This window comes from Osmerus eperlanus, chromosome 11 (genome assembly GCF_963692335.1).
Source record: "Osmerus eperlanus chromosome 11, fOsmEpe2.1, whole genome shotgun sequence".
Classification (NCBI taxonomy): Eukaryota; Metazoa; Chordata; class Actinopteri; order Osmeriformes; family Osmeridae; genus Osmerus; species Osmerus eperlanus.
This window is the reverse complement of record NC_085028.1, coordinates 6,593,091-6,619,866: the sequence shown is the minus strand read 5'-3', so window position 1 is coordinate 6,619,866 and position 26,776 is coordinate 6,593,091. Positions and strand designations below refer to the sequence as shown.

Below are 26,776 nucleotides of genomic sequence, written 5' to 3'. Positions count from 1 at the left end.
CGCCAAGCTTCTCCTGAGATTCAACTTTATAGTGATCGCGACACTATCTGGACGTTTCAACAGAAGAACCAAAAACGCAATTCCAAATGCGACTTCACTGAGATCCCGCAGACTCAGTCACATGACCCAGCGCAGCCGCTGTGACTTCAGATTCTTCAAATGGACCTTTGGCGCAAACCGCCCTCAACATCATTGATCAACCCCTGATCAAACGTAACTATGGCTAACGCTCTTTCCTCCTCGACATGGCATTGGCGTGAGCTCTGTTTATGATTTGTAAGGATGTAATCACTGACTGTACAATTTCTGCCTTTCTTTAAGTTAGACCATTTCATTCTGTTCATTGAAACCAATCTCTCATATCAAACCCATAATCCAACTTTTCATAAGATCTGTTTACCTTACTTGAATAAATTCATTGTAAAGATATTTTGACGTGCGTGTTCACTGATGTTACGATTGGCTCTACTCTTAGAACGAATTCATTCCTAAAGATGAGACTGATTATTACTTATTAAACATAGGATTCCCTAATGTCCTAAACCAATATTAGGGTGGTGCCCCAGACTTTATGATAAATTAAGTATTTCTATCTTTAAACGAGCAAACCCCGCTACATATTGGAGCCCCGTGATAGGCTTTGAAACAGATTGAAATGAGCGATCTATAACGGAGATACATTTTCCGTCTGAAACCCACCCTCCCACCCTTTTGGTTAAATTAACGCTCCGTTGTATTTAACTATTCCCCCAGATAGCTACGGTTTTAAACACTGTTTGAATACTGTGCTGTGTACTCATTGAATTGGCTTTGTCGTGAACAATTGGCTATTTGTGTGTAGCTAACTAGCTTCGGAAAAGCTAGACTTGAGCGGAGGTACGCGCGTGCGCAGTGACTCTGCGACCCGTCTCATTTCATCTTGTGAAACTACAAAGGCAGCGCTTCTAAATGAAGGCATAAGAACCTTTTTATAGAGTCACAACACTACTATTTTGGTACCATACACGCTTCGGAAAGGTGTATTATAGTAGTGTTGGCCATTTGGGTTGAGTAAATCAACCAAGCAACTGATAAGTTGCCATTGTCTAGTTAGAGGTAGATAACAGACATTGATCAGTCCAAAAGGACTTTGATTTTGAAGGAGACTACGCAGCTCTCTACATTAAGCTATATGCTTCTACCTTGTTAAACAATTGGTAAATTGATTAACTTAGCTTTTCGGAAAAAGCTTCACTTTGTTTTGCATGTAATTCAACATTAATGTAAACACTCAACCTCTAGAATCAGTAAAGTAACAGTAAAATAATTATTGAGACAGGAGAAGCTGCTTATTTAAGGACCTTTATTGTTGCTTAACCGGAAATAGTTACCTTTCGTGAACAAAGACCTGTACTTTGATTTTCATTCCGCGCACTTAAAAGTGGAAGTTGTCAGAATATCGGCGTTGTTGACCATACTGAACTGTAATCCTATTTACCCCTCATCAATATACAACTTTAACAACAATCGCTAAATAATAATTAAACGTAAAGTGTATTATTTTTAGTTTGCCCACTCTATCTGCGATCAGTCCAAAAGGACTTTTGTTTGGAAGTAGCCGAACAACGCAGCTTGTACTGCCACAATATTGTTAAACAATTCCGAAATTGATAAACTAGCTTTTCGAAAAGAAGCTTCACTGTTTCGCATTCAATTCGAGGTGAATGTAAAACCCTTGCCCAATATAAAGCTACATTATAGATGCAGCAACAATTTAGTTCATTATCTGTTTGATTCTACAAGCTAAACCGGCTAACTTAATGTGCTATAGTATTTAAATACATTGTACTTTCTCAGTCCAGTTTAGGCTAAAACAAATCAACAGCTACTCAATCTAAATTCTCTAATCGTTTATAGATAATATAACAAGATTACTGAAATTAAGATTTAATATAGGCCTAAAAGAATAAATAATTTGTTTGAATCTTTGATCCTGGAAGGTGACTTTAATATTAATTTTAATTTCTGAATATTAATCTCAGTTTTTGATTGTTAATCTTTGAATATTAACTTCTGATTTTAATTTTAATATTAAGTTGGTAAACAAAAAAAAAGGGAAAAGAAAAGTATATATATTGCTACCAAAAAGAGAACCACTACAAAACTAAAGTGCCTATCAACATTATCACAATAGCATTGTGTTAATAACTTCCAATAGCCGAACCAAACATGTCTCACCTCACGGAAGCTGAGAAACTGATTGTCCACCTATCCGAAAAAGAAAACCCAAGATATGTGGAAACGCTGACCGATCTAAATTCCGATATGATCACCAAGAAAACTCAAGAAGTGGTCATAGAAAATGTAGGCCAAATATTGAGCAAATCCCAAATTGTCAAATGCCTATCCAGCCTCGGTCTCAACTATGCTGCACTACTCAGGTTATCAATAACAAAAGTCAAAACACAATGGACACAGGCTCTCCAGGATCGACAGGATGCTACCAAGGCGGCACAAAGAGAACAAGAGCACAGGAAACGATTGGAACAGGAAACCAGCAACCTGGCTGTTGAACTGGAAAGAGCTAAGACACAACTAATGGAAAAGGAAATAACCCTCAAAGATGCCCTCAAAGAAAAAGAAAAGGAACAGGACCGACGGGAGCTAATGGAACAAAAAACCAGTGACCTGACTGGAGAACTGGAAAGAGCTAAGACACAACTAATGGAAAAGGAAATAACCCTCAAAGATGCCCTCAAAGAAAAAGAAAAGGAACAGGACCGACGGGAGCTAATGGAACAAGAAACCAGTGACCTGACTGGAGAACTGGATAGAGCTAGACAACAGCTAATGGAACAGGAAACAACCCTCAGGGATGCCCTCAAGGCGAAAGAAACTGAACAAGATATCCGGGAAACACTTCAACAGGAGAACAAGGAACTCGCTACGGAACTGGGAGACCTAAAAGAAGAAATGCAGGGGGTTCAGAAAAGCAAAAAGGACTCAACCGCCCTCATGGAAAACACAATTAAGATATTGGATGAAGCTAATGAAAAAGTAGCAGACTACGACCACCTAAAAGAAGAATTGCACACTCTCTACACAAAATTCCAACACCTGGACCAAGATCTCTCACACATCACAGCTGACAGGGAGACAATGAAGGAGGAGTTACATGAAACAAAAGTGGAACTACTATCTACCATTCATAAGCTGAACAAAGCGAACGCCACAATCCAGTCCACAGAAGACCCCAACACCAACCGAAGGTGGGGAAGAGACGACAGAGAAGTAGATCGGCATTCAAGAAACCAAAACCCAAGACAGCTGCAATCACCTGAAGCACCGCTCCACTCAGAATACGAAACAAGAAGACCATATAGGGATACATCCCCTCCCAGCCAATCTCTGTACCAAGCTGACACGAATCCACGAAGGATGAGGAGAACAGAAGATGTGGAACAGCAGAGCAGAAGACTGTATGACCAGAAAATGGAGCTACAATTCCAACCTGAACGTCGCGGTCAGACCACAGCCCCAAACAGATGGGATGACCATGATGAACCCTCACGTTCAGCCTATCCACAAAATGCATGGGAAATGCATGACCTGCCACCAGCAGTGTCACTAGATCTGCTATTGAAAATTAGCAGGAACATAGAGAAGTTCGATCCAGACAATCCCACTCAGAGCATTGAGATGTATCTAGAACAACTGAACTCTAATCTCGAACGCCTGCCTACAGCTACAGACGCGGACAAGCTGTACCTGTTGAAGAACACCTCTTCCAGCTCAATCAGAGCCCTGCTTGACAGGCAACCTGCTGGAGAACGCTACAGCTATGACATGGCTTGCCGGACCCTCAAGGCTTGGCACTCAGAAAGTAAAGGCTCCTGCTGCACTATCGCCCTGCACACAAAACAAAAGGCCAACGAAAACCCAAAGACATTCTATGAGAGGCTCCGGAAAGCCTATTTTGCAACAGAAAACCAACCCGGAGGAGAAGAAACTCCCATGTTCAAGTCAGTGTTCATCAACAACCTCTCCCAATCCATAAAACCCTTCATGACGACCTTCGCGAACCAGGAAACCATGACGGCTCTGCAGCTGAGGGACATGGCATATAAATCATGGGCGAACAACAACCGAGCTCCAGACTCAAACGTCTATGCGGTGGAATCAGATTCACACCTACAACTGGAAGGAAGAGAACTCCAGAGACCCTATGAACCCAGACCCGCCTACAAGCAACATTCCTATAAAAAACGAAACCACTCAACAAGACCCACACCGTACCAAAACGAACACAACAGCCCTGGACGACATCCGTCAGAACCAGCATGACTAGAAGGCCCCAACACGGAAAACACACCTCAAATGCTCCCCATTGGATGGAAGAAAAGGAAGAAGACCCAAAAACACCACAAACCCACAAGAAGACGACCTCCAGAAACAACAACACACAAACAAGCCCCACAGTTACACACATTTCTGGGTGAGCTTTCCAGAAAAGGAAGAGCTAACCGAAGCTATGTCCCCATCACACTTGAAGATGAAGTGCCCTGCGAAGGATTGCTGGACACGGGTGCAGAAATCTGCCTGATTGCACCCACCTTGGCCGCTCAGCTAAAAGGAATAGCCAGGTCAAACAGAAGATGGATTAAAAGTGAAGATAGTGAATTCAACATCACAAGCTTCACCCAAAACAAAGCTCCAGTCACAGAGACGCTGTACTTGAAGCTAACGTTTGGGGAAATGTCCCTAATCCACCCCATCCATGTCTCACCGCTTGAGACCGAAAAGCTGCTGATTGGACACGATCTACTCAACAGACTGGAACCCCTCATTGACTTCAAACGAAACCAGATGTGGACCAACGTCGAGAAGCCCTATCCACTGCCTCACCCTGAAGCCCAGAACACAGTCTTCACAGTGGAAGGGGGGGGAGATTCCACGTCTGATCCACATCTCTCAGAAGAGGACCGAATCCATGATTTAGATGGCCGCTCCAGACCGCCCCAGAGCTACGCCACTCACCCATCAAGACACAAGATTCAAACAAAATCAACACAACGCCATGACCGTCGGGTGCCATCAGAAACCCACCTGCGACGAGAAGCATCACAGGTCCAAAAGAAGTCATATGATGCCAACTGGATGAGAGTGCCGAAAGTAGGAAGACCTACTATGGCCACCAAGCATCCCAGAAGAAGCACCCCAGCTGCAACAAGCTGGCACAACCCCCGGAAGAAACCATCACTACTCGCGGGGACAACAGGCCATGCACAGAGGCCTGGCCTGGCCTTATACCAGCAACCTGACCCTGTCAAACTGCTGACGAAACAAGTGCACAACAGGTGCCTTAGCCAAAATGCCTCAAAGTTCAAGAATGAATGTTCCTTTAAACCAAAAATAATAGGAAAATACTGTCATGAGACAAATATGGCTCCACCAATCTATCAAATTTTTTAATCTGTTACCAGAAAACCCAACATGAATGACCTTGAGGTACTGTCAAAATAATAGGCTACAACGCCTCATAACCAAACTACCCTGGCCCCTGACAAATGAGGTTTATGACTCCAGGAAGTCAAAGCCCACTCCCACTCCTATCATTTTATTTTATTTTAATCTTTCTCCTTTCTTTCCCTTTCCTTTTTCCTTTTATTTCCTTTCATTTTTAGGCATAGAACCTTAGCCCAGAGAAACTTAATAATAGGACCCAAGTTAGCCCCATTGATTCCTACATTGTTTAGAGTCCACTCATGCCAATGTGTCCAGTAGAAATGCTATCGTACTGTCGTGTTTGTCTGTTCTCTGCTCTTCTTACGTGCCAACAGCCCGACGACGTCGAATCATCGGACGTTGCCAGCAGGGGGATATGTAGCACAGTCCACAGACAAAGCACGGTACCATCACACCTTCTCCTACCCCTGACAAGGAAAGGGTCTTCCCCCTTTGTCCTTCTCCCAGAGGAGAAGCTTCAAAGCTTCTGACCCAGCATGGGGTCAGATACAGAGGCCACACGGCCCACAGTATCAGACAAAGGATTTACAAGGAAGAACTTTCTTATGTGGATTTACAAACATATTCTCAAGGACTACATGGCTCATGGACACTATTTCAATGACAGTAGTTGATGTGTTATAATGTGTGTTTTTCCCATTTACTTAGAACGTTGTTTAATTGAGGTTTGATTATAACTTCCCTTCAAGTATAGTTAAGTCAGCCAATCTTGATATCAAAATGATTGTACCATACTAACAAAACCATTTACGAATGTTGTATTGTTATATTCTGAAGTTTGAGCATTCCATGGACAGTTGAAATAACGGAACTCAAAAGGTACAGCTACTTCACACCTAGGCAGATCTCAGGACGACGCCCAGGTGGGGGGAAACTGACCAATGAAAGAGGTCACCTTCACGGGAACCCCCCTTGTTCTTTGGAGTATAAAACCCCAAACGTACAATCACCCTCGCTTGTTCGTAGGATTAAACTGAAGTGCTCGCGACATTTCTAAACTATTCCTCTCAACCTGCAAATTCACTGAGCGCCCGGAACTTTGGCCAAAGATTCCGTTGTTTTATTTTCGTTGGACGATAACGAAACCATTGACTCTACCCTTCTTCAAACCGACAAAAGTAACTACGATTTGCAATATTTCTTACCTGTGACATAATGGCGCCCCGTGTGAGGCTAAGATAGATTGAAATGAGCAATCGTAACTTTTGTGAAACGAACTGTTAAAATAGAGCGAGCTCTAACTGTATGTAGCACCATGTATTTAATACTACTGTGCCTGGGCTACAGTGGCTGTGTGCGTATTCAATTGTTTTTCGTGAAATAGCTGCTAGTGTGTGTGTGGGACCAGCTAGCTCAAAGGAAGCAGCTAGGTTTGACCGGAGGTACGCGCGTGCTCAGAAACACCGCTTCCCCGACATTTACGTTGTAATCTGCCTCGGCCAGCTCTTCAAGGAAAGTAGCATAAGAGCCTTTATTATAGCCCCTATTTTAATAGTGTAGCTATTTGGTTAAGTGAATTAACCAACCAACTAATACGTTGGTGCACATGTCTAGTTCAGGGAAACAGACAGTAGTGCTTAGTCCTGAAGGACTTTTGTTTAGAAGCAACTAAACAATGCAGTTTCTACACGTAACCTATTATGCCGCCACGATATAGCTTGTCGAAAAAAGCATTGACTATTCCCACAGCTAACTGTGTTTTAAAATAACAGTGGTTGCCAAACTAAAGTTACATTATTAGATGCAGTTCATCAATGTGGTTTAGTTACGTTGACTTCAAGAAGCTACTTAGTAACTATAATTGTGTAAAGTATGTACTATAATTACCTTGTACCTTTATTTGTTATTTGTATACGTCTTTGGCAGTCAATTGTAACCATAACCTAAATGAGTTTATTGAAACTAGTTTGATTTAAAAAGATTGGAAAGCCGACAACTTTTCCCTCATCTAGACCCCTAGTCACAAAGCTTCAATTGCTACGGCCATTGTAAGCCACTTCAAGTGCCTCTTTTTGTTTCAATAATTTCCTCTCAACCTTTTTCCTATGTCATGTCATAGCTTAATCACTCATAGCCATGCCAATGTCTGGGGAGGGGGGGTGACATGCTGTTACGCTGCTGTGGTCTTTCTTCTCTTGTCTTCATGTCAACAGTTTCATCGACGACGGTCTATGAAAGTTGACATCCGGGGGGATGTAGTGAGGTCCACAAGACCACACGGAGCCAACATCTTGCCACACCTGAAGAGTGATTCAATCACATCAGAATCAGCCCTTGTGACACTCTCAGTATGCTGATTACCCACCAAACGCCGATGCAAAGGAACCATAGAATGGGGGGGGGGGGACCTCCCCAATCTACCAAATCAGCCCTCCTGCTAGCTTGCAAGCTTCAAAGGGCCTGATTTAGACAACACGTCTCCAGCGACCATTTGCTATCCGTTTCGGCGGCGATTTGAACAAAGAACATACCTTGATCAGAACTTTTGAGGAAAGTTCTTGAGACTTTACCACAAGAGTACAAGGTGGAGAATTATGAGAGGGATATTTGTGTTATGTTTGTTACTTTGTTTTAATGTTGTGTTCACTGAAATCTTGATTCTAGTAACAACTCCTTCTTCCTGAAAGATAACCACGTCATTCTTGGTATCTACACGAAGCTATCATAATAAAACAATCATTCAACTATATTTTGTAACTGTACCAAGATGTCCAGAACAATATTTGAACCATCGAATGATCAGCCAGAGATCAGATCACACCTTTGGTAGGTGTGAAGGAAGGAGGGGGGAGTTGAGAACCCAGCTTCCCCCAATCCACATCTGACCCCAGACGGGTCCTCCCTCGAACTGTATAAAGCCCTAAGATGACCATCAATCTCGGACTCCAGCGAAACCGACCATGGCATGAACGCCATCAGGATTGGCGTTCCAAGGACGTCGCCAAGCTTCTCCTGAGATTCAACTTTATAGTGAACGCGTCACTATCTGGACGTTTCAACAGAAGAACCAAAAACGCAATTCCAAATGCGACTTCACTGAGATCCCGCAGACTCAGTCACATGACCCAGCGCAGCCGCGCTGTGACTTCAGATTCTTCAAATGGACCTTTGGCGCAAACCGCCCTCAACATCATTGATCAACCCCTGATCAAACGTAACTATGGCTAACGCTCTTTCCTCCTCGACATGGCATTGGCGTGAGCTCTGTTTATGATTTGTAAGGATGTAATCACTGACTGTACAATTTCTGCCTTTCTTTAAGTTAGACCATTTCATTCTGTTCATTGAAACCAATCTCTCATATCAAACCCATAATCCAACTTTTCATAAGATCTGTTTACCTTACTTGAATAAATTCATTGTAAAGATATTTTGACGTGCGTGTTCACTGATGTTACGATTGGCTCTACTCTTAGAACAAATTCATTCCTAAAGATGAGACTGATTATTACATATTAAACATAGGATTCCCTAATGTCCTAAACCAATATTAGGGTGGTGCCCCAGTCTTTATGATAAATTAAGTATTTCTATCTTTAAACGAGCAAACCCCGCTACAGTATGCTTCATGTTTTGGCTGCCCGCAATGTTTGGGGTTATCTCATTGTTATGATCAGTGACCTATGCACTTTTGTAAAGCTCTCTCTTGGAAGTCGCTTTGGATAAAAGCGTCTGCTAAATGAATACATGTAAATGTATTTCACAACCATTTCAAAAACATTGAGGGAAAATAAGGATTGGTATTATGGGCCATCTACATAGATGATACGGATGAGAAAAACATAGGACCATTAATATGGAAAAAGAAAAGAAAAAAAAAGAATTTGTTTGAAGCATTGCATTCGAACAATAGAAATCTATGAAAACCTTAAACCTTGTGCTGCCTTCGGGTCATTGTGACCCACCATGTGATAAACAGTGATATGACCCTTGTTGAGGCCTGTTCTGAAGGCCATCTTCTTGCACTGAGTACTTGGGGGTGAGAGGACACTTGGGCAGGGCCTGGCTTTGGTGTTTTTGAAACTGATTTCTTTGATAGTGATAATAATGATACATTTAGCAGCATGCTACCACTGAGCTAGACCCACCCGTCATCTTTAACAACTGATACCTTCTACCCTGCTTGACTGTTATCTACTCGTATCTTACACACACACACACACACACACACACACACACACACACACACACACACACACACACACACACACACACACACACACACACACACTCTCTCTCCATTTCGTGTACTGAGCACATACTAACAGGATCTCTGGATCTCCTCTGCAGGTATTGGCTGCTACATCCCAGAAGCCAACCAAATGGTCATCTTCAAATACACCACATGGTCAAAGACCAGCGTGTAGGTTTGACACAGAGTCTGGAGGAGATCCCACATCACAGGCCACCAGTCCATCTGATGCCATCCTGGACAAGCACAGCTATTAATCAAATAAAACACTGAATTGAACAACGAAAGGATTTAAGGTCTTTCATTTAAAGTTTATTTCAAAAAAGTTTCTCCAAGATCAGTGACACAGAAAAACTCTACCTTCCCATATTGTATGAATGATAAATATTAAATTGATTAAAATGGAATCCATGTGCTGACAGCAAATAATTATGATTATTCAAATATGAATACCGATATAATATCACAACAATTTCAAAAACATGGAGAAAATAAGTGTTGGTAATGACTAAATGCATTGTTTTTGACCTGGAGTATTAGGACAGAAGTGGATGTACGCATTCTGAAAGAGTTCTTATTGTGCTACAATACCACAGGCACACCCCTTCTTGTCCATACGTCCTTCAAGGGTATGATACCCAAAATGATGAATGCATGGTTTTAGTATTAACCAGTATGAATCACTGTAATCTGTTATGTACTTTTTTATGTCTCTTTGGATAAAAGCTCCTTCTGAATGACTGAATGTAAATATAAAGGAAACTTAAATGCGACACAAGAATGTCCAACCATCTTGTTTGGCAATCCGTATGGGCTTGAAAAGGTCATTGTGTTCTAGTTATGACCCTGAAAGGCCTGTTTATCTGACAATACACTGGTAGGGTATAAATAGAGAGACAAAAGAGAGAAAGAGAGAACTTCAAACTAGCATCTGGTAACCAGACAGGTGTACGGACCAACAAGCAGACATGATGTACATGAAGATTGCTTTTCTCTTAACTAATCTGCTGGTTGCAGGGCTCATGGCTGAGGATGGTAAGACACACACACACTCTCTCACACACTAACACACACACACACTCTCTCACACACTAACACACACACACTCTCTCACACACTAACACACACACTCTCACACACAATCTGTAGGTTTTTTCCTCTCTGTGTTAGCCTATGTTACTACATGGCTCATCTTGATTGTGGTTGTCTGTTGTTATGTCTCCAGGCTGCTATGGGAACTCTCCTGTAAAGCTGCTAGTGTACAACAGCCTGACCAACAGCCCCAACCTGACCTACATCTCCTCGGTGGTGTACAGGGGTTCCGTGTTTGGGGCCATGAAGAGGCTGCAGAACACACGCCCTGACTTCACGTCAGTACACGCAACCACACACACTCCTACACACTTCATCGTTGTCCTGTTTGTCATGTAGACATTCATAGGCGATCGTATTGTGTTGTGTGATTTTGATTGAGTGAGGGTTGGTGTTAAGTGATTTGGCCCGTGTGTCTAGTTTAATCATGCATGTGGTTGTACTGTGTCAGTTTCACCTACACAGTGAACTTTGACTACGGACCCTACCTGGAAAGCATCAACGGAGTTTATGGGGACCAAATCAAACAGACGTACTGGGAGCTGCTGGTGAAAATGGTCAATGGCACTATTTTCACCGCTAATTTTGGTGAGCAGGACTTTTCCTTTCTGTCAATTATCTCTCTCTCTCTAAATGTGCTGGGTTGTGTACTGAGCACCTACTAACACAGAGTTCTTTCTGGATCTCCTCTGCAGGTATCGGCTGCTACATCCCAGAAACCAACCAGGAAATCATCTTCAAATACAAAAAATATTAAACTCCAGCAGCTGACACAGTGCAGAGCTGAAACAAAGTCTGGAGGAGATCCCACTTCACAGGGTCTCAGTCCATCCTAACACCATCCTGAAATCAGTACATTAATCAAATAAAACCCTTTATTGAAAGATCCTTTCTCAACACTCTCTCTATGATCCGTGACACAGACAAACTCCTCCTTCCCAGATTGCATAAATGTAATTAGCAGAATACAGATACATATTTAAACATGAATACAGAGGTATTTCACAACCATTTCAAAAACATTGAGGGGAAATAAGGATTGGTATTATGGGCCATCTACATAGATAATACTGATGAGAAAAACATAGGACCATTGATATGGAAAAAGAAAATAATTTGTTTGAGGCATTGCATTAGAATAATAGAAATCTATGAAAACCTTAAACCTTGTGCTGCCTTCGGGTCATTGTGACCCACCATGTGATAAACAGTGATATGACCCTTGTTGAGGCCTGTTCTGAAGGCCATCTTCTTGCACTGAGTACTTGGGGGTGAGAGGACACTTGGGCAGGGCCTGGCTTTGGTGTTTTTGAAACTCGAAAAAGGCACAACATTACTGTGATCTACTGTACAGGTGTTGGGTAGGTTGGAAAATGACAAAATATATGTAAAAGGTACATTCTGTTCAATCTGTTGAACTCAACCCTTACTAGCCATATTATACAGAACATTAAAGGTTAGCTGGAGGCTGATTACCTATGGGGGAGTCCAAGCTTCATTGAAGATGGCTGGTAGAAAAAGGCTTAAGATGTAATTAGATATCACTCTAATTTTAAATTTGTCAAAGGTTGAGACATCTTTACAGTTCTGATTGAAGGTCTACCATCTGCACTGTCTTGTGTTACACGGAAGTCCTGACCCAGTCACACATAACATATCTTACCTCACACACACACACACACACACACACACACACACACACACACACACACACACACACACACACACACACACAACTCCATCCAAGTACCTCCAAGCTGGGTTAGGGTAACTCTACCACATCTACAACAACACAGTGCACAAGGCCACACAGTGAGAACACCCTGGTCATTTTTGAACAAACTGTCTATAAAGATAAGCCGGCGCTAATGGATACTGCAGCCTCCTGGGTTGTGTAGTTGATATCAGGTCTATTTTTTAGCTTTGCTTTAGATCCCTCGTGTTTAGGGGTCCGGTGTTCAGTGCTGAACAGGAGCTGAACATTCTCCCAGCATGTTTCCTGTGTTTGGTAAACAGGCTTTTCTCTTGTCAACTACACGTCCTTCAACTGAGAAGGCGTTTACATAATAGGTGTGGCCTGTGCAGCATAGTGCTAAATGAAAGCAATAATATGACTAAGTGTAATAAAGAGTTAGAGTTACACTAGCACCTCTAACCCCCCCCCCCCCCCCCCCCCCCAAACACCCCACAGCTCTGCATCTCGGAGCTACTATGAGGCATCGTTGAGCTGCCTGGCTACAGTCAGGATCTCCTTGGCTCCCTTGCTCAGCAGTAGATTAGCCAGGTCTAGCCCCAGCTTCTCTGCTGCGTCCTGGGCGGAGGCCGAAATCTTGGTGGCCGTCACGCCCACGTGCTGCATGCGCTCGTCCACCTCCTCCAGCTCCTAGGAGACAAGGTGGGTGGGGGGGGGCAGACAGTCAGAATGCTGAAATACCATCTCACATCAGGACCACATCACAAAGTAACCACATATCAGCTACCAGGTGTAGTGGACAAAACTATTTACAGTCGCTAGCTGACATGTATGGGGAACGATAATAATATCATAGTGATCCAGGAGTTAGATACACTGTGATGAAAGCCTTGCAGGAGGTCATTTTTGATCCACTTTGATAAGTGTCAACATGGGCTGTGAAGACCAGTCATAGTTGGACTGTGAGGTTCTGGTCTCTATGACGACAAGATGGATGGGACTGTGCGGTTCTGGTCTCTATGACGACAGGATGGATGGGACTGTGCGGTTCTGGTCTCTATGACGACAGGATGGATGGGACTGAGAGGTTCTGACCTGCTTGTCGTCAGCCAGGCTGGTCTGCATGGTCTCCTTCAGACTGTCACTCCCATCCAGGCTGTACACTGCCCCCGTCAGGTACAGCTGGGGATTGCAGCACAACAGCAGGGTCACACAGGTTGCACGTACACACACACACACACACACACACTGCAAACACACCAGCGGGCAGGTCAGGACACATGCACACACACACACTGCACACAAACAGCTATTGAGACAGAGGAGGAAGATGAATTTCAGGAAGTCTTACCTGAGAGTCCTTGACCTCGGTGTTGACAGCCACAGGAACACTGCAGCCTCCCTCCTACAAACAAGTCAACATCAGCTCCATCAGTTGTGTACGTCTAACGTGTGTGTGTGTGTGTGATGGTATGTGTATTTATGTGTGTGTATTGTATAATTGTGTTGTGTGGTATGTTGCATATGTATGTGTGTGTGAGTGTGTGCGCGCAGTATTTCTGTGTGTGTGCAGTGTTTGTGTGTTTGTGTGTGTGTGCGTGTGCAGTGTGTGTGTGTGTGCAGTGTGTGTGTGTGCAGTGTGTGTGTGTGCAGTGTGTGTGTGTGCAGTGTGTGTGTGCAGTGTTTGTGTGTTTGTGTGTGTGTGCGTGTGCAGTGTGTGTGTGTGCAGTGTGTGTGTGTGCAGTGTGTGTGTGTGCAGTGTGTGTGTGCAGTGTGTGTGTGTGCAGTGTGTGTGTGCAGTGTCTCACCAGCTGTCTGAGGAAGGCCCTCTCAGCGATGCAGCGCAGCACGGTTTCAGAGTGGTGCAGCACAGACACCATCTCCAGGATGTCTGTGTCTCTGGCTCTCACCTCCACCGCCAGAGCACCCTGGCAGGACACACAGCAGGCAGGTCAGAACACACACACACACACACAGGGAGCACATCAAGATACACACACAAAAACACACTACACCTTACCTGTCCAATGGCATACATGCAGTCTTCAGGACTCAATGTCTGCAAACAGAAACAAATAATCTGATATTAATCAGCAGATAATCATCTAAAATGATCTATACCCAGCCTTCCATATATGTTTGTATTATACTTATCAGTCAGTCTTCCATATACTGTGTGTATGTACATGTACGTGTTGGTCTACCTGGCTGATCCTGCTGTCCCAGCCCATACGGCGCAGTCCTGCTGCAGCCAGGATGATGGCAGCAAAGTCCTCCTTCTCATCCAGCTTCTTCAGACGAGTGTTCAGGTTCCCTCTCTGGAGGGACGGTTTAAGGACCAAATCAAATGCACTCTCAAGGGTCTTCTTCTAGAACTAGATCTGTTCAGACGATCCTGTGTAGAGACCAGTCTTGTGTCTCTTCAGAAAAGGATACGATGTCTTTGAACTCCAGGTGGGGGAACCTTTTCTTCAGCTGGGCAGCCCTGCGTAGGGAACTGGTGCCGATCACACTGTGAAAGCAAACCACCCAGCAGCTTCAGCATAAGGAAACACAAACTTAGCTGCACATTGTGAACGGGCCGAGGTGAACTTGTCTCGTACCTCTTATTAGGAAGGGCATCCAGGGACTTGCCAGCGTTTTTGGGGTGCATCACTACTGCATCATGGGGGTCCTCCCGCCTTAAAAGAGCAGGAAGAGAAATTAAGCACATCACTGATAGGTTGTAAGACTAGTCTAACAAATGTATAAATCCCTAGACTGCATCATTTTTCCAACACGAAATGCTAGTTAAACCTGGTTAAACGAGAGGCACGGTGACCAGTCTGCAGCAAAAGGTGCATTGATAGTATAACCCACCAGAAAGGATGAGGTGAGGAAGAGGGGGAGGAATAGTAGGAGAAGGCAGAGGAGGGGGAGGAAGAGGAAAAGAGGAACTCTTTGAAGGTCCGTCAGATCAGGAGGGCAGCTGAGTGAGATAGAGTCAGGGAGGCAGCACGGCGGGCCTCACCTCAGCACAGCTCCGATGGTGAAGCCTGGAGGCAGGGTGGTGGGCAGGTCCTTCAGAGAGTGGACCACCAGGTCGACCCTGAGGGGCGCAGACACAGTCACTAGTGGCCTCCATATGCATCTACACAATACGTTACACGTGCATTTGTACACACTGTGACTTGTGCTACGTCCTTATTTTTAAAGATGCACTTGTGCGCAAAGGAAACATTCTGGCAATAACAGACCATGAAGATATCTAATGTAATCTATAGGTACACGGAGCAGCAGAGCTGGTTTCCTGTGTGAACACACAGCAGTGGTATGTCCTGTGTGGGTGAACTTCAGAGGCAGGGCCTCTACAGAGGCAGGGCCTCTACAAAGAGCCAGACAGGACAGAAGCACCTGCAGACATGAAAGCCTGGGAGCCATCTGAAGCAGGCAGACACACGCTAACAAAGACTGTACTTCAGCAGGGGGAGGCCTCCGTGTGAACTGGGGCCAGCACACTACAGCTAGTACTGGGTCAGGGACTAGGACACTGTAGAGAGACAGTACTGGGGCTGGGACACTGTAGAGAGATAGTACTGGGTCTGGGACTAGGACTCTTTAGGGAGAAAGTACTGGTCCTGATAACAAGATAGCTATGAGCTAAGAGGCAGTTAGCTTAGCTCCTCAGTGACCAAGGAGACCAGGAGTGACGGTTGTCGGCCCTAAGAAGTCAGATGCAGATGGAACTCACTCATTCTTCTCCAGAGCATTCTCCAGTTCTTTGGTGAAAAGACTCTTCTCTCCAATCTGCATTCAGAAAATGACATGGTTACCAACGCACTACAAACATGGTTATCAAACAACCATGACAGTGAACAGAGTTTACTTTAAAGGAGACAAAATACTGTACCTACCTAGACATACAGTCTATAGTATTCTATACACTTTATACTGTAAGTAGGATGTCACCAGTGTAGTAGCTAGGGACTGGTAGTAACTTAACACATTTCCTATGACATTTCATGCTAATATGTAAGGGGATTCACCTTTGATAATGCAGTATCTAGGATTTTGTCTCCAATAGTGGACATTCCAACTGAAACAAAGAGATTGCATGGTAAAAATCTATTACGTCTACCTCACATCTGACAGCATGTGATTCAATGTAATTATTACATAACACATTATAACACATGTAATAACAGGATGTCACTTGTCACAAAAGCACAAATGAACACATCATTTGAATGACATATGATGATAATACAATGTCTGTTATCACGGGGACAGAATGTCATACAGAGCAACCCAGCCATCTCACCTATCTCCAAATGAACTTCTGGAAACAGCTCTTTCAGCTTCTCTGCAACGCTGTCTGTCTGGATACGAGCCAACTAGGGCGCAAAAACATACACAACTAAGCTCCAGATAACTCTATACCTGAAGACTAAATGAGTTGTAGATGTCACTTTGTTCTCCCTTGCTTTGTCTCTCCCTCTACCTCTACCCTCCTTCTAAAAAGTCACCTTTTAAAGTCTTAACGCCCAATACACCAAATCAACCAGACATACAGAACACCACAGAGACAGCAGTGAAGGTCAACATCTCTTATGGGTTAACACATTCACCCTCTCAGTGTGTCTCACCTGGCTCTTCCTGGTCCCGATCCGTATGACCCGGCTGACCCTCCCGTTCCCATCCTGTCAGGGAGACAAACGCAAAAAGAAACAGCCGGTTATCTCACATAATACAGTATTATATATTGATGCTGATGCAGCCTTAACCCCAAACATATAGTTAGAGTCCACTCCACTCTCACTCTCACTCTCTCTCTCTCTCTCTCTCTGCATCTAACAACACCACATCTTATCATATCAAATTCTTTCAAACACATATATACGCTGCGGTTGGTAGTCTTGTTCTCTTACCATAACGTACTTGTAAGGTCCTTCCTCCATTCTCTCTGAGAGACTGTTCCCTGTCTACTCTTATTAACGGCTCTGACCACAGAAATACTGTTAGAACGATGCACTTCTCCTTAATCTTCTGCTGTACTTTCTAATGTACGTTTCTGAAATGTCGCATGTAGTAGCAGCTGTGTGTGTTGTGCTCGCAGAGCGATGAATGGCTTTAAGTAAGAGAGGAGGGTGGAGGTCACTAGCTCCTAGTCTCCAGCCGGCCCTAACTCTGTACTCCTCCACCCCTATCATCTCTCTGGCCTAGTCTGATAACGGTGACAGTTACTAACAGAAGGGCGGGGTGACGAATTAAACTAAGGATATGTCAGGATTCTCGAAAGCGCTTAAGAAGGTGGTTGACTTGTGCGCCAGCTAACCTGAGTGTCTGTGACGAGGCACGATGAGTCAGGGATTTACATGTTTTTTCGGATAAATATATTTCATAGAAAGAAGTCACTCGTGGATGATAGGTGTGTGACATCGAAATGAAATCATGCCATTACTTCTACAGCTCAATAGCTAAAACTTTCTATGTGGTTTGGGGTTTAATGAACACTGATCAGCTCACTATGAGTGCGGGTTGAAAAACAAGCTGGTGAAGTGATTGTTTTATTGGACTTACCTTACTATCATGCCATTTTTACAGCGTTTGACAGTTCAGAATCACTATCCAATAACAACATTAGAAGGCAAATGGAAATTCGTCGATAAGCCAATCAACGAGCTTAGTGGGTTGGCTGGGAAAATGGCGCATGCCTCTGAGCAAGGAATGTGCTCAAATTATCAATGATGTCCACGAGATCACGAGTTTCTTACCTGAGAACTGGCTTCTCCAGACATTTTTTAAAATCCGATGAATGCATCTGAAGGTTATCCGTGTCAGGAACAAACGTTGCCCAAGATGGACGCCATCAACATAACGTTAATTGTTAAATAAACTGCGAAATTGTAGATTGCTCCGGTGACTGAAACGGCAGATGAACTTCCCCTGTACGCCCCCTGTTGACACTGCTCGTCATCGCATCTCGCTAGGTCACTTCCTCGTTTTATTGTGCTGCGTTCAAGAGCGTCTGAACACATATGTGTCCCTGCATCTCTTTCTACGTTATGATCAAAGTGATATGTGGCACACAGAAATTTCGCTGCGTACATTTGTATTTGCAACTAAATAGTATACACTTTAAACTGGTGTAGAATTTTAGATGCTGTCTGGAGCCATGCTTATTCCAGCTGTCAAGGACACACCGTGCAACTCTTAAGTTTCTGAATATCCTAACAGCAATTCTTCCGGTTGGAGACGTGGCTCTGCCCCGTTGCCATATTGGAGCTACTAGCTAGTAGCGCTCATATCTGCTAGCCCTCTACACATTCTTTATAAAGACAAAATAAAGGACTGCAATTCGAGTGAGCAAATAATATCGGGGACTGAAGATCGTTGACCAGAAGACAGACCCAAAATGGTAAACACAAATAGATAAACCCTGTTGCATTGCCCTCTTTTCCGCTTTTTCCGATGACAACATTAGCCGTCTGGCTAGTTAGCGTAGCTAAAGTTAGCATCTTTTGGTTGTGGTACTTAGGCTATCTAACTAGACTTTGTCTATCGAAATTAAAATAAAATTGAACTTTACCAACCCAACCGGAGGTTGGTTAGTTAGGTATAACCACAGTTTTACTTTGATCTCGCTAGCTTGGCTAAATATTCGAAAGTGTTGGTGCTTGTGACTCGGTCTAGGCTATATCTAGTGTTATTATGACACTAGTTTTACGAAGTTCACCCACTCTCATCTAATGCTAAAGTTAGCCAGTTATGACTAGGATAGTTATGACTGCCTAGGCAAAAACAATTGATTCGTTTCAGCCGTCAGTGTCAGTCAGACGGGGTCTTTGAGGACAACTACTGAACTGAAGATCTGTCTAATCAAAGTACTGTTAGACGTGCCCGCTGCAAAGGTTTCACATCTACATTAAACATCAGTCTTCCTTGTCAATGTGGTATTTATTTCAGCCACATCAAGACCTTAAAGCCTTAGCTGTATTCCAACTACCAGTTTTAAAGTCTTTACGACCCCAGTGCAGTTGCATATGGCAATGCTCCGACTTCCCCATACCACTCCTAATCTGCGCCCGTTCTTCATCATTCCAACAATTGCCAAACGATGCAAAACCGTATCTAATGACACCACCCGATGGTGTTCACCTACAATATCTAAACGTGTCGGTGTCTATACAAACCACCCCCATTCTATCTGATCCTTGATCTTCTGATATACTTTCTACATGCACTGTTTATACACCGCCTTGGCTAAAAGCGTCTGCAAAGCGATTGAAATATCAAACGTAAATGTATCTCAGGTGCTGTTGGCCGCGGCGGTGTGCACCAAGGGGGGGAAGGCCATCGTGTCTCGTCAGTTTGTGGAGATGACGAGGACACGTGTGGAAGGCCTGCTGGCGGCCTTCCCCAAGCTGATGAACACGGGCAAGCAGCACACCTTCGTGGAGACGGAGAGCGTGCGCTACGTGTACCAGCCCCTGGAGAAGCTCTACATGGTCCTCATCACCACCAAGAACAGCAACATCCTGGAGGACCTGGAGACTCTCAGGCTCTTCTCCAGAGTGGTAGGGCACTGTCCAAAAACAAAACTGATATGACTTACTTCAGACTGACAGTACATTCAGGTTTCCAGTTTTTGACCTAGATATCAAGTACGAACATTAGAATTATTGTTCCTGATCCTTATCACTGTTTCTTAGAGGTCCAGCCCCAATACAAAACTGGCTTTAATTAATCAACAAACCTGTTCTCAGACTGCGTAGCGTCTTGTTTGTGTACGGATTAAAGTCGGTGTTGTTTTACGCTCAGACAAACACCTGTTGTGGATCGGTGTGAAGTGTGTGTGAGTGGGTAAATCCTGACATGATCCGTCCTGTCCATCAGATCCCAGAGTACTGTCGCGTCTTGGAGGAGAGCGAGATCTCCGACCACTGTTTCGACCTCATCTTTGCCTTCGATGAGATCGTGGCCCTGGGGTACAGAGAGAACGTCAACCTGGCCCAGATCAGGACCTTCACTGAGATGGACTCCCACGAGGAGAAGGTGTTCAGAGCCGTCAGAGAGGTATGGGGGAGGGGGACTTGGAGTTGATTAAATAAAAAGTGCTTGCTGTGATTTCTTTTTTTTAAAGACCTTTTTTATGAGTCGTGCCTAATTCCCGCTATGATCCTACTGTTCTCAAAGGTATCATGTTATCCATAACAAATTAGCCGCAAAGTTATTTGACACTGTTGAATGAACAAAAAGGCTTTCTGTAACGTATGGGAGGTGACCCCTGTGCTGTGTGTCTTCAGACCCAGGAGCGCGAGGCGAAGGCCGAGATGAGGAGGAAGGCCAAGGAGCTGCAGCAGGCGCGACGGGACGCCGAGCGCTCCGGGAAGAAGATTCCGGCATTCGGCGGGTTCGGCAGCGCCGGCATGACCAGCGTCAGCTCCGGGTCCATGATCAAAGACACCCTCGTAGACACAGAGAAACCCAAGATGGCCCCCGCACCTATCAGGTACTGTCTTCAGTCTTTGTTTCTGTCAGTTGCCGCTTCCTAGGTTCAGGTTGTGCGTGTTTGGGCCCAGGATAAGCTCTGATTGGATTGTGTTCTGCTACCAGGCCCAGCGGGCCCAGCAAGGCGCTGAAGCTGGGAGCCAGGGGGAAGGAGGTGGACAACTTCGTAGACAAGCTCAAGTTGGAGGGTGAGACCATCATGCCCACCATGGGGAAGAGACCTTCAGATGCCTCCAAAGCCCTACCTCCTCCCGTCAACGTAGAGAGGTGCAGACCTGCAACGGTTCAAGATTTGCAATATACGATTATATTCTCTATACCGTTTATTTAATTATGTGTAATTTATAATGGAGTAAGTATACCCTTAAGTCTTTCAGACCCTCTGTAAAAACGTGTGGATTGTGTACGCCTGATCTAAAGTCCAAACCCTCCACCCCCCCCCCCCCCCAGTGTCCACCTGCGTGTGGAGGAGAAGATGTCCCTGACGTGTGGGCGTGACGGTGGGCTGCAGAGCATGGAGGTGCTGGGCATGATCACCCTGAGGGTCTCGGACGACAAGTACGGACGCATCCGCCTCATGGTCAGCAACAACGACAGCCGGGGGGTCCAGCTGCAGGTACAGCACACAGTGTGGACACAGTGTGGAATACGGACCTGAAACGATCATCTGCCTTCATCTCCTCTGCTCTCCTTCTCTCTCCTCTCCTATCCGCTCTCTTCCCTCCCCTCCTCTCTCCCCTCTTCCTCCTCCGCTCCCCTCTTCCTCCTCCTCGCTCCTTTCCTCCCCTCTTCCTCCTCTCTCCTCTCCCTCCTCCTCTCCCCCTTCCTCCCTCCTCCTCTCCCCTCTTCCTCCTCCCTCCTCCTCTCCCCTCCTCCCTCCTCCTCTCCCCTCTTCCTCCTCCTCTCTCCCTTCGTCCCTCCTCCTCTCCCCTCTTCCTCCTCCCTCCTCCTCTCCTCTCTTCCTCCTCCCTCCTCCTCTCCCCTCTTCCTCCTCCCTCCTCCTCTCCCCTCTTCCTTCTCCTCTCCTCTCCCCTCTCCTCTCCTCTGCTGACTGCACCTTGTCTTCCTCTCCTCACAGACACATCCCAACGTGGATAAGAAGCTGTTCACGTGTGACTCAGTGATCGGCCTGAAGAACCCAGAGAAGTCCTTCCCTCTCAACAACGATGTGGGCGTTCTGAAGTGGAGGCTGCAGTCCACAGACGAGGCCCTCATACCTCTGACCAGTGAGATACCCTGTCTCTCTCTCTCTCCCTCTGTCTCTGTCTCTCTCTGGTTCTCTCTCTCTCCCTCTGTCTCTCTGTCTCTCTCCCCTTCTCTCTCTCTATCTGGCTCTCTCTGATGATGATGATGTTGTTGTAGTTAACTGCTGGCCCTCTGAGAGTGGCTCTGGCTGTGACGTGAACATCGAGTACGAGCTGCAGGAGGAGAGTCTGGAGCTCAACGACGTGCTCATCTCCATCCCTGTACCGTGAGTACCTTCTGCTCACCTGTACTGTACCTTCTGCTCACCTGTACTGTACCTTCTGCTCACCTGTACTGGCCCTGGAAGACAAGCCATCTGTGCTCAGTGACAGCCTTCAACAAAAGGGGAGTCAGATGGCTGAGCGGTTAGGGTATCGGGCTATTAATCAGAAGGTTGCCGGTTTGATTCCTGGCCGTGCAAAATAACGTTGTGTCCTTGGGCAAGGCTCTTCACCCTACTTTCCTCTGGCGGAATGTCCCTGTGCTTACTGTAAGCGACTTACAGTAAGCACAGGGACACAAAAAAAATAACTCATTAGTCAAACTACTTTGACTAATGAGTCAAATTAGTTTGGGTCTGACTCGAAGCTTATTGTTGAGTAAATGTATCTGTGGGAATCTGTAAATGTGTGTGGTCACACATGGCTTCTCTCCGCTGGGCTCTCCTGTGTGAGACCTATCCGGGCCACCTGTTGATGTGTGTGTGTGTGTGTGTCTCTCCGTCTCCAGGTCTGGCGTGGGCACTCCCGTCATCGGCGACCTGGACGGGGAGTACAAGCACGACAGCAGACGGAACGTTCTGGAATGGTGCCTGCCCGTCATTGACGCCAACAACAAGACGGGCAGCCTGGAGTTCAGCGTGGCGGGCCAGCCCAACGACTTCTTCCCCGTCACCGTGTCCTTCGTCTCCAAACGCACCTACTCCGACATCCAGGTAACAGGAAGGGGAGGGGGGTGGAAGTGTGGGTATGGCTCAGTGGTTAGAGACTGCAGATTGTGGGGCCGCAGGTTCGACTCCCCCCCACCCCCCCCGTGTGTATGTTGCTTTGGATAAAAGCATCATAGTGGTTGGATGAGTGGTGGTTGTCTTTTCTCTTGCTATGCAGAACCCTCCATTCACCACCCCTGTCTACCTCTCCTCCTCTCTGCCCCCGCCCCCCCCCCCCCCCCCCCGTCTCCCAGGTTACCAAAGTGGCTCATGTACAAGGCGACGCCCCTGTCAAATACTCCTCAGAAACGTCCTTCATGGTCGACAAATACGAGATCCTGTAGAGGAGGAGAGCAGAGAGGAGGCCATGCTCGGAGAGGAGAGGAGAAGACCTGGCCGCCTGTCTGGGGCGGTCTCCGAGACTGTCTCAACACCTACAGGAAGTAGCCCCCTTACAACGCCTCTCTCTCTCTCTCTCTCTCTCGCACTCTCTCTCTCTCGCAGTATCGATGTATTTATATGTTTGTGCGAGAGATGGAGAGTACCTAATATAGAGTTAATCCAACAGGAAGTGAAACGTGCTGCTGTTTCTTCTCAGGAGTGACAGCACACCAGACAGGAGGGGGGAGGGGTGAGGGGGTGGGCCCGGGTGAGAGGGGGGCACTGTCACAACTGAGTATAGGCTCCTCCTTCCCCCAGAACCCCCACCCTTCTGGTCTTGGGTCTTGTGCACATCCAACATTAAGATCCAGTCTGGTCTCAGAGGACTGATATTTGCTATATTGTCATGTTGTAATTCATATGTCAATCATTCTGTCACCTTTTTCCATGCTTTACCATGATACTACCCCCCTTCCCCCTCCCACACCCAGGCGCTCTGGTGGAATATCACTATAGCAACCACTTGTTAGGGTGGTGTAGGTCTGTTGTCATCTTCTGCCCCCCCCTTCCCTGTCATGTCACAACGGCAGGCAGTCACATGCTGCATCCGTGGCGATGTCACTCAGATATATGTTGTCATGACAACATCATAACGCTCTGGCGTCTTGTCATCTTTTTTTTTCTTTTTGTCATTATCTTTTGTTTTTGTTGTTTAATTTGCTACTTCCATTTCGATAATACAGTCATGGAGTTTGGGGAAACAGAACATTTTTAAAACTGTAAAATAAAATTACAAAAGGGGGAATCTTAACATTCCAGTGTAAAATTGAGAAGAAAAACAAACTTTAATTGAATAAAGTGTATTATTAAAGTTTGGTGTGGTGTCCTTCTGTGCTGCTCGCCTCACATGGGACACGGTGCTGCTGAGAGGAGACATGACCTGAGGAGAGAAGTAGAGGACGGGAGAGAACAGGAGAGGTAGAATACTGGGACATGGAGGAAGAAAGAGAAATGACAAATGGAAGAGATGGTGGAAAAAGTGACGGTGTGGATGGTAATAGAGAGTGTGGAAAGAGAGAGTTGGGGATGACATTTAGAAACAAAGGGATATTCGATTTGAAATAGAAAATGGAAACTGCCAGACTGGCACTGATACAGTTTCAGCCTTTGTGTTCAAACAGATGGGAGATGGGTATATAAGTAGCCGGGGGTGGGGGGTGAGGAAGGGTTTGGGGGGGGGGGTGAGGAGGTCAGATGGTGTGGCGGACGCGGGGCAAACAATGCCCTTATATGGGGTTAGGGTTGGGGGGGAGAAGGAGGGGGGGGGGGGTAGGGAGGGGATGGGTGCTAATAGCTCTTCCAGTCATAAAGGAGGGAGTGTCTGCTTCATGGATGAATGAGCAGGCTGATAAGGCCAGAGCCAGAGCTTTGTGAGGGTCTCAGAGGGGAGAGAGGCCGAGCGGAGCGCAGGGACAAGCACAATAGAGCGCCACAGGACTGCATTAACGCTGGTATGTTACACTCTGCAGCCTGTCAACCAGACACACAGGCAGCCTGTCAACCAACCAAACAGCCAGTAAATCAGTCAGTCATCCCTTCAGTCAGCCAGTTGGTCAGTCACCAGCATAGTACAAGTGTTGGAGCCAGAAGGTTTCTGGTGGAGTTGGAGGAGTCCTCTCGGCAGCTGGCTGTTGGATGAGGAGCTGTCCACAAGATGATGCTGAAGAAGGTACGCTTCAAGGTACGGTTCTGCTTTCATTAAAGACTAGTCATGGTGGACTGTGCTGCTGATGTTTCCAAACAGCTTCACACTAGAGTACTACAGCACACACTAGTACTAGTATGTAGTATGACAGTACATACTGGTAATATGTATTTGTTTAGTACACACTAGTACTAGTTTATAATACTACAATACACACTAGAGAACTAGTACACACTAGTACTAGTTTACAATGTCGTACTACAGCACACTAGTACTGGAGTACTCCTAGAGGAGTGAGTGGTGTTGAAATATGGTCCCCAGGCTTCGTATTGTCAACACTTTGTAAAGCAAAGTTCTGTTTTTTTAAGGACGCACCTGTACTGAGGATCAGTAAGGTAATCTGTGTTCTCTACTCAAACTAGAGAGTTTAAAAACAAGCATTCAGGTGGGCTCTAAATGCCCCTCTGCAGCCCTGTGCCTGGGTCTAGTACACCCCCCTCTGCAGCCCTGTGCCTGGGTCTAGTATACCCCCCTCTGCAGCCCTGTGCCTGGGTCTAGTATACCCTCCTCTGCAGCCCTGTGCCTGGGTCTAGTATACCCCCCTCTGCAGCCCTGTGCCTGGGTCTAGTATACCCCCCTCTGCAGCCCTGTGCCCGGGTCTAGTATACCCCCCTCTGCAGCCCTGTGCCTGGGTCTAGTATACCCCCCTCTGCAGCCCTGTGCCTGGGTCTAGTATACCCCCCTCTGCAGCCCTGTGCCCGGGTCTAGTATACCCCCCTCTGCAGCCCTGTGCCTGGGTCTAGTATACCCCCCTCTGCAGCCCTGTGCCTGGGTCTAGTATACCCCCCTCTGCAGCCCTGTGCCTGGGTCTAGTACACCCCTCTCTGTGACCTGATGGCTCCACTCTACTTAGCCTGGCTGTGCTTAATGAACTCTGTCCAAGACAGCGCTAACATGCACCATGCTAACATGCACCACGCTTCATTCAACCCCTCTGAAATGTCCCTCTCAGAGGGAATGTGCTGTTTACTCTGTAGATTAGAGCAGTGACTCTCTGACTACAAGCACACACCCACACCCACACAATTACAATGGGCCTGGGGGTGTTTAGAACAACAGGGAAACACAGATAACTTTAGCCCCGTCATGCTTGACTTCTTATCCCTCTTAACTTATCTGTCTTGTAAACCATATGTTTCCTGAACAAGTTAGCAGGCTAACGGTGCTGTGGAGCCAGGGCTCTGTGCTGGGGGAGAGGGGGGAGTCCTGGGATAGGGGGGGGGGGAGGGGGGAAGGGGGGGAGAGGACACATCACTGTGACTCAGATGCAGTTCAAAGAGTCCCTCTGCTTTGGTGTCCATGGTGACACTGATGTGAGAATTATTACAGAAGGCCTCTCTTCCTGGGAACCAGGGGAGGAAAACACAACACAACCCCCGAAGGAGAGAGGGGGTGTGTGGTTGGCCTCAGGGGGTTGGAGGGGAGTGGGGTGGGGGGGAGTTGGGGGCGGTGGGTTAGGTGGTCTGTGTGATGAGTAGCTCTGTC

The 26,776-nt window shown here is 46.0% G+C and overlaps 3 protein-coding genes across 4 annotated transcripts in view; 2 read left to right on the top strand and 1 right to left on the bottom strand.

Moving 5' to 3' along the window:
- Positions 1 to 11,650: 11,650 nt before the first annotated feature.
- Positions 11,651 to 18,438, bottom strand: hmbsb (hydroxymethylbilane synthase, b). 2 transcript variants are annotated; one of them, XM_062472325.1, is made up of 14 exons: positions 18,236 to 18,438; positions 17,108 to 17,161; positions 16,783 to 16,855; positions 16,508 to 16,557; positions 16,213 to 16,268; positions 15,493 to 15,570; positions 15,086 to 15,163; positions 14,919 to 14,994; positions 14,687 to 14,800; positions 14,503 to 14,541; positions 14,291 to 14,410; positions 13,834 to 13,887; positions 13,578 to 13,664; positions 11,651 to 13,172 (listed from the first exon to the last, which is right to left on the bottom strand). In XM_062472325.1, exons 1-14 carry the CDS (start codon positions 18,257 to 18,259, stop codon positions 12,999 to 13,001), a joined length of 1,077 nt encoding a protein of 358 aa, XP_062328309.1. In that variant the 5' UTR covers positions 18,260 to 18,438; the 3' UTR covers positions 11,651 to 12,998. The 2 variants fall into 2 exon arrangements, with proteins under 2 accessions (XP_062328309.1, XP_062328308.1); XM_062472324.1 differs by lacking the exon at positions 18,236 to 18,438 and adding an exon at positions 17,390 to 17,519.
- Positions 18,439 to 18,531: 93 nt separating this feature from the next.
- LOC134028661 (coatomer subunit delta-like) lies at positions 18,532 to 24,389 on the top strand. Its single transcript, XM_062472323.1, has 10 exons — positions 18,532 to 18,879; positions 19,775 to 20,038; positions 20,358 to 20,537; positions 20,768 to 20,973; positions 21,078 to 21,239; positions 21,423 to 21,588; positions 22,051 to 22,198; positions 22,335 to 22,443; positions 22,947 to 23,151; positions 23,400 to 24,389. Exons 1-10 carry the CDS (start codon positions 18,877 to 18,879, stop codon positions 23,487 to 23,489), a joined length of 1,533 nt encoding a protein of 510 aa, XP_062328307.1. The 5' UTR covers positions 18,532 to 18,876; the 3' UTR covers positions 23,490 to 24,389.
- Positions 24,390 to 24,986: 597 nt separating this feature from the next.
- The window catches only part of phldb1b (pleckstrin homology-like domain, family B, member 1b), a 57,138-nt gene continuing 55,348 nt past the window's right edge, over positions 24,987 to 26,776 (top strand). Inside the window, exon 1 of the mRNA XM_062472511.1 lies at positions 24,987 to 25,267. Coding sequence (XP_062328495.1) covers positions 25,241 to 25,267 — 27 coding nt within the window. The 5' untranslated portion in view covers positions 24,987 to 25,240. The remainder of the gene's footprint in view (positions 25,268 to 26,776) is intronic.

Excerpts from the sequence above, each read along its gene's own strand:
- LOC134028661 (XM_062472323.1), top strand. Across the intron at positions 20,974-21,077 it reads ATGGCCCCCGCACCTATCAG|GCCCAGCGGGCCCAGCAAGG; the intron begins GTACTGTCTTCA and ends TTCTGCTACCAG. Across the intron at positions 23,152-23,399 it reads GCACCTACTCCGACATCCAG|GTTACCAAAGTGGCTCATGT; the intron begins GTAACAGGAAGG and ends CCCGTCTCCCAG.
- hmbsb (XM_062472324.1), bottom strand. The coding sequence starts at position 17,419 with ATGGAGGAAGGACCTTACAAGTACGTTATG. Across the intron at positions 16,269-16,507 it reads TAGATACTGCATTATCAAAG|ATTGGAGAGAAGAGTCTTTT; the intron begins GTGAATCCCCTT and ends TTCTGAATGCAG. Across the intron at positions 14,542-14,686 it reads GGGACAGCAGGATCAGCCAG|ACATTGAGTCCTGAAGACTG; the intron begins GTAGACCAACAC and ends TTCTGTTTGCAG.